Below are 11344 nucleotides of genomic sequence, written 5' to 3'. Positions count from 1 at the left end.
AGTTTCGATTCGATTTTGGCGAACCTTGGCAATGGAAAGGGCGTTCTCTTTGTGTTTCGTTTGTGCTGTTTTCCACGAAGTAATTCTTTGTTGCTTTCCATTAATTTTGCTGTTAATAGTAATAGTATATAGAGGTGGGAAGGATAGTCGAGAAGGATGCGAACTCGCCTCTAAACTGTCTCGCCTGGGTTTGAATCTCCATTCAACGATAAATTGCCAGCCTGTTTTTTTTTTTGTCGGTAATGTGATTGATCAATGTGTGTGATGTCCTTCAGATGGACGTTCCACTGGGCCATCCGCTGCCATTAGTTGGTGGACGTTAAAGATCCCAATGTGTCTTTCATGAAGAGTAGCCGGACTATCGCCGACACCCTCGACAAACTACAAATTACTGCACATTCAGTCAAGTGTCCTGTATAGGAGTGGTGACCTGTCCAGGATTGTAAGCAACCCCATGCCAATGAAAGTCTCATCTCATCAAAGCAGAGATTACCAAAAGCTGAGATTTTGGTGGACTACTGCTAAACGTGCCCCAACAATCACCCCTCTTTCAAAGTCACTGAGGTCTCCTCCTGCAGTTGTGCTTATCCTAATTATAGGCAATCAGGCCTGTGCAGCATTTTTATACGTGACCCTAAGCATGCAGGGATGTTATTTTCTTAATTAACACTTGGGCCACACCTGTGTGGAAGCTGTTACTTTCAACATACTTGGTGTCCCTCATTTACCCAGGTGTCTGTATATTTTTTATCCACCATCTGTAGTTATTTGGACAGTGGACAGACAGTTATTGTGGCCTCTATGGACTGTGATCTTCACAAGACTTGTGATGCCTATCGGCTTCAACCTTTCGATATTTGATGATTCTTTTAACAGCCACTTTTGGTCGTTTTACACTGAAGAGAAAACTTATAGGGAGGGCATGGAGATTGTGAATATGACAGCTCCAAAAACTATACCGTTTGTACTATATAAACAAAAACTATATATAATACTATGTTTGGGAAAACTATACCGATTGTGTGAAGCAGTACTTCGTGGCAAACAAAATGGACACTGATGAGGACGCCGAAAGGCGGCGAGCTGTATTACTGACCGTATGCTGCGCCCAGATGTACAGCTTCATCAAAGATCTTCTTGCCCCAGCTAAACCTTCTGACAAGTCGTATGAAGAGCTCGTCAATCTCGTGAAAAAAACATTATCACCCGAAACGGGCTAACATCGTCTCGAGATATAAATTTTTTACCCAGCATCATCAAGATGGTCAGTCAGCATCCGAATTCATGGCTGATTTACGCCGACTCGCCAAACATTGTGAGTTTACAGATAAACTCGAAGAGATGTTACGTGATTTCTTTATAATCGGCATCAATGACGACTCCATTCCGCGGAAACTCCTTCCTGAATCTGAAACCAATTTGGCTAAAGTCATGGAAATAGCTACTGCATGTATGCAAACTTCTGAGAGCCTGCGTGTGATCTCTAACAAGTGAAATGTTATCCAGCAGGACTCTTTGGTTAACAAGGTAACCTTTGGCTGCAAGCAACAGTGTTTTAGCAAGCCACCAAATTCACCTCCACCTCCTGACATTTCTGAATCGACCCGGAAGGTCGGGGTAACTTGTTGACGTTGTGGTGGTAATCATCAAGTTTTTTCCAATGTCAGTACAGTAATTATACCTGTGGCAACTATGGTAAGCGGGGACACTTGATATGTCATTGTTCTCGATCTAAGCTGAAGAACTTGTCTCCTGCTTATCACATTGGGATGAACCCTGATGCAGCGGACGATAAATCACAAAGCACAGCCTGCAGCCGAGAGTCAAGTGAGGAACTTGATGAGATTTTCTCTGTTGGAACAAAGAGCTCCGATGCTTCAATTATAGTTCATGTAACAATCGATACGATCCCGGTGAGGTTGGAAGTTGATACATCAATTATGAGCGAGAGCAAGTTCACCTCCATCTACCCTCCGAGAAAGGTTCCTGCACTCCGGTTTGTATCTACTGACTTGAGAAAATACACCAAGGAGGTGGTTCTTGTCGTTGGCTCAGATAACGTAACTGTGGGATATGGAAACAGCACTCATGTTCTACCACTACTGATAGTGTGTGGAGAAGGACGAACCCTCTAAGGCCCAGACTGGTTATGAAAAATCGGACTTAATTGGAGTGACGTAAACAGAATCTCCAACTCTGATGCTTGATATCATACCGTGCTCAACAAGTACCCTGGCCTGTTCAGCAATGGTGTTGGCACCTTTGCAGGGCCCAAAGTGAGGATTCATGTTTCTGCAGATGCTCAGCCATTGTTCCATAAGGCTCGACCTGTGCCCTGCATGATGTGATCAATGATCGAATGTGAGCTTGACCACCTGCAGAGTGAGGACATCATCTCACCAGTCGAGTACTCTGACTGGGCAGCACCTATCGTTCCAATCCTCAAAGCAGATGGAACAATGCGCATTTGTGGGGACTACAAAACGACAATCAACCACTATTCAAAGCTGGATGGCTACCCTTTGTCTAAAGCAGAGGGATCTGTTCACCACTCTCATGGGTGGCCAGACATTCAGTAAGCTTGACTTGACCAATACCTGTGCCCAAATGGAGCTGGATGATGATTCCAAGCCCTGTACATGCAACAACACTCAGTGAGGACTCTACATGTACAACAGATGCCCATTTGGCATACGCTCTGCTGCAGCAATCTTCCAACGCAAGATGGAGACATGATTAAAAACTGTACCAAAGACAGTCATATTCCAGGATGATGTACTAGTGACTGGCAAGTCACAACATGAACACCTCGAGAACCTAAACAAAGTCCTCAATCAGATGTCACAAGCTGGGTTACGTATAAGGTGTGAGAAGTGTACCTTTATGTCACGTGAAGTTAAATACCTGGGTCATCAAATCTCCTGTCAAGGCATTTTGACCTCTCCGAGCAAAGTTGAAGCAATTGCGAATGCACCAATGCCACAAAACATTTAAGAACTTCGTGCATTCCTGGGTATGTTGACCTACTTTGGTAATTTCCTGCCTCAACTCAGCACAACCGTCGAGCCTCTGCATGTTTCCCTTAGGAAAGGCGCGTTGTCTGGAAATGGGAAGCTGCCCAAACAAGAGCGTTCAAGGTTGCTAAAACCATGCTATCCTCTTTGTCATTACTTGTCCATTATGACCCATCCAAGGAACTTGTTCTCAGTTGTGATAGCTCTTCATATGGCATGGGGTGTGCATTGTTGCAAACAAATGGAACCAGTAATCTCCAGCCTGTTGCTTATCATCCTCTGCTGTAACAATTGAAGCTCTGTGCACCATGTTCACACAACATGGTATTCCAAACTCCATTGTATCAGATAATGGATCGTCATTTACGAGTTCAGAGTTTCAGAACTTTTCTAAAATGAATGGCATTAACCACTGTATATCTGCCCGCTACAAACCTGCCAGTAAGGGTCAAGCAGAACGTGCTGTTCAGATCATCAAGAATGGTTTAAGCTGCATCAAGGAAGGATCCATTCAATCTCGTCTAGCTCATGTGTTGCTCAACTACCGCACCAGACAACGTCAAACCACCAGTCTCTCACCTGACAAGCTTCTGATGGGTCGTGAATTAACAACATGGTTATCATTAGTGCACCCGGATGTAACGGTAGAGGTCGAGAATACCAAGTGTCAACAGAAACGTAACCACGACCAAATGTCTGTTTACCGCAACTTCCAGATCAATGATCCTGTGCACGTGTTGAACTCCGGACGTGGAACCAAGTGGTTATCTGGCATCATTATCAATAACATTGGTGAAATGATGTTTCTTGTGAAGTTGTGTGATGGTAGATGCATGCGTAAACATGATGACCAACTCAGGTTACGTCATGGGGAGCCAAACATTGAACCTGGCTCAAGTGCCTTAGAAGATGAACTCGTTTCTGTAAGCTTCCCGAGCTTCTTGATTTGTAAAAAAAAAAAAAAAAGAAAGTAAAAAATGCCGGGGGGTGGGGGTTGTTAGATGAGATGTATCAGTAGTTTATGATAATGCATGCATATATGGGTGCACCGGGGTGTAGTTAGACAGAGTCAGGTGACCAGCCCATGTTCCGAGGTTGTGCTGTGTTGTGCCCGTATCTGAATACGACCTATTGTTCCCACTTCAGAGCCTTTGTCCCTGTCTATAGAGTACATTACACTCTCGCATTTTTCATTAGCCAGATCTCAGAAACTGTCATGCTGATGATGCTCAAACTTCATGGACTTGTTAGAAAGGTGATGATCTAATTCCATATTGCAAAATGGTTCTGATTGGTCAAACAGTTTGGTGGCCATATTAGATTTGAAGAAAAATTGAAAAAATAACCTTATTCTCTGAATACGCTGAACCGATTGATGCAAAATTTTAAACATAGCACCAACAAAGAGATTTTTTGACAATCATGACATCATCAGTCACGTGGTTTGGCAGCCATCTTGAATTGGACAAAAACCCTTTAAAAATCTTCCCAGAAATTGATTATCTGATCGATATTCCACCACATTATTGTGGAAATTTTCCAGGTTATATAATCCACTACCCATGGGAACGATTTGCTGACAACGATTATGTCATCAATCATGTGGTTTGGCAGCCATATTGTATTGAAGAACGATAAAAAAAATCATCTCTGAAACTGGTTAACCAGTTAATATGAAACTTTAAACATATGATTGAGTATGCATGGCAATAAAATATACCGAATTGAAGACTAAATACAACTTAAGCTGGATCAACAACACTGAAAATGACAACCTGCCTGGAAGCCAATCATCACAACTCCCAGTTCTTGTTATTTATTATAAATATCATATATATATATATATATATATATATATATATATATATATATATATATATATATATATATATATATACATACCTTTGTATTAAATATAATTAAACCTGTACCTTTGTCATCATGCTCTCCTTCAAGTGAGTTATCTTTTATGATTCTCATGGAAATGTGCCGCAAACAGCCCCATCTAGATCTGTTTGCATGCTGGTTGCTTACCCATGCATAACCTCACCCACTGCTGAGATATTCTGATGTCATGTGGTGATGATCATGTCATGTGGTAGGGGAGTAAATGTTTACACACAGTGCATTGTATCCCTCTGATTGCGATAGGCTGGTCTTCGGTCGCTGCATGACATGGATCCACAGATCCACCAAGCCATCTCCAGTGAATTGCAAGCACAAGACACCCAGTGTTGGAACAGCCATGGCGCAAACCCCTGCACAGTGAGGATGAAGTTATTCTAATTTCCATTTTGTTTCACTGTGTTAATGTTTCCACTTGCATTGTTGTGTTATTGTACCTTGGTTTCCGTTGGTCATTTCAAAAAAGAATGTCCATGTTTTACAATGGAATATAAAACGTCTTTTTGGTGAACGTTCATGTCGATCTACGTCGGCGGACAGGTAGGACGATGGATATAATTAACAGTACTTGAATTGAGGTATGCAAACCCAACCACTGGGAGAAGCAAGGAGCTGACGTTTCGGGCCTTAACCCTTCATCGGAGCATTTTGTTTTGCTATTCAGAAATTTATCAGTGTAGATTATTGTAAGTACTTTACAATTAAAAAGAAAACAATTGTGGAAAAAACAGAGACAGATTGCACCAAACAAAACAGCAGGTTTTTACAACCTTATTTATATCTTAGAAATTATATGATACTGGAAATTATCAGTTTAAGTCGGGGTTACGTTCCTGGAAAACACAAAATACGTTCCCGCACTCCATCACCTGTACTCCATATGTAAAGTCTTAATACATCACAATTTTATACAATTTAATGAGGAAGAATAACACGAAATAATTGAGGAAAGTTAGTACAAGATATACAGTATTTACACACAAATAAAAATAACACAGTCGCCTGCAAAAGTATTTACGCCCCTCCAAAGTTTTCACATTTTGATACCATCTGAGCTTATTTCATGATGCGTTCAAATCAAACTTAATATATAGTCTACACAAACTACTCCAAAGTGATAAAGCGAAAAAAAAAGGCAGATAAAATGTGAATAAGTTCGATTAACAGAGAAAAACAAATGTTTCTCAATCGCATAATATTCAAACCCTTTGCTTAATTAACCCTAAATCACTTCAGGAGCAAATTATTTGTTTGCAAGGTTACAAAATAAGTGTATTAGGTGTCATTCGTACGTAATCAGTGGTTTAATTTTAAAATTAATCTCTTCCACTTCCAACCAACAAGGCAAACATGAAGACCAAGGAGCTTTCCAAAAGTCAGACATAAAGTGGTGGAGAAGCATCGTTAAGGAGAGGGTTATAAATAGATTTCATTCACCAATTATATCTGAGTCCGGTGAAATCCATCATTAAGAAGTAGAAGACGTATCACACCACCCAGACTCGACCCAGATCAGGTCGCCCATCTAAACTCAGCAGCCGGGCAAGCAGGAAACTGTTTTTCGATGTCACTGTAAATCCAACAATGACTGAAAGATCTGCAAGGCTCTATGTCCAAGATGAGGGTCAGTGGTCATCAAGCAACAATATCCCATTCCCTTCACAAAGCTGGCTGCAATAGATAAGTTGCAAGAAAAAAGCTATTACTGAAAAAGACATCGAAAAGCTTGTATGGAGTTTGTGAAAAGGCATCTTAATGATACTGCAGGCATGTGGAGAAAAGTTTTCTGGTCAGAGATAAAAATTGAACTTTTTGGTTTAAATTCAAATCGCTACATCTGATGCAAGCCTAACACTGCATATCACTCAGTAAACACCATCCATACTGTCAAGTTTGGTGGTGACAGCATCATGTTATGGGGCTGATTTTCATCAGCAGGGACTGGCAAGCTTGGCAGGATAGAACTGACAGGGGCAATGAATGGTGCAAAGTACATGGAGAATCCTTGATGAATACCTGCTTGAGTCAGCTTTGAATCTGAAACTGGGTAGGAGATTCACATTTAAGCAGGACAATGATCCAAAGTGAAAAACTAAAGCCATACTCGAGTGGCTGAATAAGCAGAAAATAAATGTTCTTGAGTGGCCCAAAGTCCTGACTTGAATCCAATTGAACACTTATGGTGAGATTTGAAGATTGCAGTCCATCGACAATCCCCATCAAACTTCGCAGAACTCGAGCAATTTTCACCATCTCAGTGTGCAAAGTTGATAGAAACCTACCCCAAAAAGACTCATAAGATTCACTGCTGAAAAAGGTTCTTCCACCAAGTACTGACTATAGGGGATGAAAAAATTTACAACCAGTGAATTTTGATTTGTACATGTTTTTTTCAGGTATTCCTGACATGTAACCTCCTTCAACTATAAAAGTGTTTAGTTTGATCTCCTCAGTTATGAATAAAAAAGTTCATTTGGAAAAATTGTTTCTCCATAATTCGTAATTCATCTAAATATAGCATTATTGTTAGGGGTGAATACTTTTGTAGGTCACTGTATATCACATAAAACAATAAAATAAGATACGTAATTGGTATTTTTAGTTTCATAGGGACATAAATATTTACATAGGGTATATTTTGCTCACATTTACATGGTGAATGATGTGGCTTGAGTGAGTCGAGGTAGGTGGAGAGGCGAGTGATGTGGCTTGAGTGAGTCGTGAGAGGTGGAGAGGCGAGTGGTGGAGTTGTCGAGACGAATAGGTAGAATTAACCACCTTATCATCCAATAGTACATCTTCTATAGGTCAGTTAGAATATGGAACAGGATCATCACATGGCCTCCTCCTCGGAACATGAAATTGATGGCCTGCTCCTGTCTGGCTCCTCTCCCATCCTTTTACAAATGGTACTGTAGCTGCAGCTTCACTCTCACTCCTTTCCACATTCCTATGTCCTCGCAGCAGCTCCTCCTACCGTAACCCGAAATGTATGGACCTCAACCATCTGAGGTCTCTGCCGCAAGCTGAAAGATCTCACGATACAGACCACTGATGATAAACCAGACATCATCTGTTTAACAAAATCTTTCCTTCCACAGGACATCCATGACTCCTTTGTGTCTCTCTACAGTTATGGTCTCCACTGATTTGATAGGCTTCAATCCCTCTCAGAGTTGCACTATACCTCAATAACTCAATTCCTCACTGTACATAGTACGTACTCATCTTACACCTCCCAAACCTCCAGGATTGCCTTTGGCTGCAACTTCACCTCCGCTCACACCACTTATTTGTCTCTGTTCTGCCATCTTCCAACCAGTGACTACCCCATTTACATCTCCATATCTCTCTCTCTCTCTCTCTCTCTCTCTCTCTCTCTCTCTCTCTCTCTCTCTCTCTCTCTCTCTCTCTCTCTCTCTCTCTCTCTCTCTCTCTCTCTCTCTCTATCTCTCTCTCTCCATCTCTCTCTATCACTCTCTATCTCTCTCTCTCTATCTCTCTCTATCTCTCTCTATCTCTCTCTATCTCTCTCTATCTCTCTCTCTATCTCTCTCTCTATCTCTCTCTCTATCTCTCTCTATCTCTCTCTCTATCTCTCTCTCTATCTCTCTCTCTATCTCTCTCTCTATCTCTCTCTCTATCTCTCTCTCTATCTCTCTCTCTATCTCTCTCTCTATCTCTCTCTCTATCTCTCTCTCTATCTCTCTCTCTATCTCTCTCTCTATCTCTCTCTCTATCTCTCTATCTCTCTCTATCTCTCTCTATCTCTCTCTCTCTCTCTCTCTCTCTCTCTCTCTCTCTCTCTCTCTCTCTCTCTCTCTCTCTCTCTCTCTCTCTCTCTCTCCTCTCTCGCTCTCTCAGACAATGCAGACCAACTTTTAACCACTCATCCAAACTCTATTCCTTATATGTGGCAATTTCAATTGTCACCATCCAAAATGGCTGGGTGTTTGACTGTTGGTACCTCTCTCACCAGCCATGGCACTTCAGCAAAGGGCTTCTGTGACTCCATGGGACTGATTCAATCTCTGAACTTTCCGATCTCCTAATGGACATTGTTTTTCCCCAAAAAAAGGAAGGATCTCCTAATCTCCAAACCTTTCAATCTGTGAACTTTCCCATCTCCATCTCCGAATGGCAAATCCTCCCTTCTGGAGTTGGTGATGACAAACTTCCCTGCAAATGTCTCCTGTTCTTCCTCCGTTCCAATTGGTTCATCTGATCATATGCTTGTTAGAGTTATCATCTCTCTGGCTATTATATGAGAGCTGCCTCATTGCCGCCGAGTCTGGCATTTCTCTCAGGCAGATTGGCAGCGACTGCAAACAGACATCTCTTCAGAACTGGACTCCCATATCTAATGCCCCTGATATTAACAGACTGAAATTTATTCCACAGAAACCTGATTTTTCTTATGCACAGATCCATTCCATCTCTTCTTGAGATATCCTACCCTTCTTTCTGACCATGGGACACGAAATCAGGTGGTGAAGCAGTTTTTCTGTAATAAATTGCCTTCTCTTCCAGGAAAGCTTACCCGATCAAAGACAATCTCAGCTCATTCCACAAAGCCTGCAACAAGTGTGTGTCCACTCTCAGGAGAGCCAGAAAACAACAGTCCAACCTCAAGAATGAACTTTCAAACTTGTCTCCCTCCTCTAAAACATGATGGCATCTTAAGTCTCTGGTGGAGGCCCCACCTCCATCCCCTCCCTCTTTTCATATGGCACCACACCGGATTCCACTTGTGAGAAGGTCAGGTCAAGTATGGTAGCATGTGCCAGAGCAGTGCGTCTGAATTGAAGGGTTTATTTATTTATTTATTTATTTTACTTTTAACATTGTTCTTGACGAATGGGAATATGAATGCTGTTAAGAATGGGAAGAAAGGGGAGGACAGAGAGTTGGAGGTGAGAGGGGGCAGACACTTGGGAGAGGGAGGTTGAGGTATTGTGAGGGGGGTTGGTTGTGAACTTGAAGAATATTGAGGGAGGGGAGAACACAGAGTTGGGGAGGTTGAAGGCAAAGACGAGATAGAGTTTGGAGAGCGGGGTTGAGGCTGGGGTGGGGGTTGAGGACTTGGAGTTTAGTGGGCCAGTTGCGGATGACTTGGGGATGAGGAGGTGAGGATCTGGAGTTGGGATGGGGAATTGAGAGCTTGGGGTTGGGTGGGGTGATGGGGGGGAGGGGCGGTGGAGGAATTGAAATTTCCGTGGGTGTCTGCTGGTTTTTATAATAATTTATGAATAAAGGTCTGTGAGTTTATTTACTTTTTGAAAGGTTTTAAAGAAAAGGTTTTACAGACACTATCCCACTTTTCAGGAAGAAAACTTTGAACAATTATATGATTCTTTTAAAACTATTACAGTTGATAAGCCTCAGGGTGTTAATCCCAAAATATTATTCAGGACAAAGACAATTAACAGAGTTATTAAACCATACTTTGATGGGGCTTTGGGGAAAACAGGGATAAACTTTTTGCATTGGTGGATAACAGCTTCACATCCCTCCTCTAGGGCTCATCTCCACGACGCGTGCAAATTCCTGCACAGGTGTGTGGCGACTTTCCCGAGGAGGACAGCAACTCGTGTGACACCACTGATTGTGATTGTGAGCAGGGAGACAGCATCCACCGCACCTTTCCTTTTGCACAGCCCCTAACCACACTTCCACCCTGCAACCTCGACAACAAAAACCACCTTGGACGAGGAAGCAGAGTGGGTTACCATAGCCCCTCCAAATGTCCCAACGGCATCATTTATGGATCACCTACCAGGAGGTGGGTTCACATGAGAGAAATTTCCTGTTAAAGGGATAGCAGTTGAGGCCTTGTATGTTATCCAATGTTTTTAAATGGCATGTGGGACTTAACAAATATCAATAAATTGTAATTCTACCTCAATGTACTCGATTCACCTGGTTTGGTGTTTTCTGAGAGATTGTTTTATTTTATTTCTGTGTTTTTGTTCCACTGAGGTGTATGTGTATGTGATGTATGTATGTTAAAAAATCTCGCCTGATCTCAAATGGACGGAAGGAAGTCCTGCGCATGCGCACACCAAAGCGTCACCTTCAACCTGGAGGATTCAGCCCAGCCACTCATGTTAAGAGACAGCGATTTTATGGTTACCATTGGATAAACATCAAACTGAGTCACCTCTCCAGATTTTGGGCTTATTTGTTCTTCACGGTTCACATATTTTGATTATTATCTCCACCCGATTGCATGCGCCCTTCTGGTTTCTTGTTTTGCCTTTGCTCTGGTTTCTTGGTGTTTTTGTTTTTGTATACCTTGGCGAGGCTCAAGTGAGAGCTAACACACAACACACAGCAAGGAGGGGGGGGGGGCATGAGACAAGAGGGGCGGGAGTGGGAAGGACAAAACAGTGGGGAACAGAGACATTAGATCTGTGGAAGGGAGA

At 42.2% G+C, this 11344-nt stretch overlaps 1 protein-coding gene across 1 annotated transcript in view; it reads left to right on the top strand.

Moving 5' to 3' along the window:
- The window catches only part of LOC147008864 (voltage-dependent L-type calcium channel subunit alpha-1D-like), a 355309-nt gene that overhangs the window by 307552 nt on the left and 36413 nt on the right, over positions 1–11344 (top strand). Inside the window, exons 41-42 of the mRNA XM_085864488.1 lie at positions 5166–5279; positions 10439–10701. Coding sequence (XP_085720614.1) covers positions 5166–5279; positions 10439–10701 — 377 coding nt within the window. The remainder of the gene's footprint in view (positions 1–5165; positions 5280–10438; positions 10702–11344) is intronic.

The sequence above is a fragment of the Eptatretus burgeri genome, chromosome 18 (assembly GCF_056783735.1).
Source record: "Eptatretus burgeri isolate ZD-2024b chromosome 18, Ebu_testis_v1, whole genome shotgun sequence".
Lineage (NCBI taxonomy): Eukaryota > Metazoa > Chordata > Myxini > Myxiniformes > Myxinidae > Eptatretus > Eptatretus burgeri.
The sequence above is the reverse complement of the archived record's forward strand: the minus strand, read 5'-3'. Positions and strand labels throughout refer to the sequence as shown.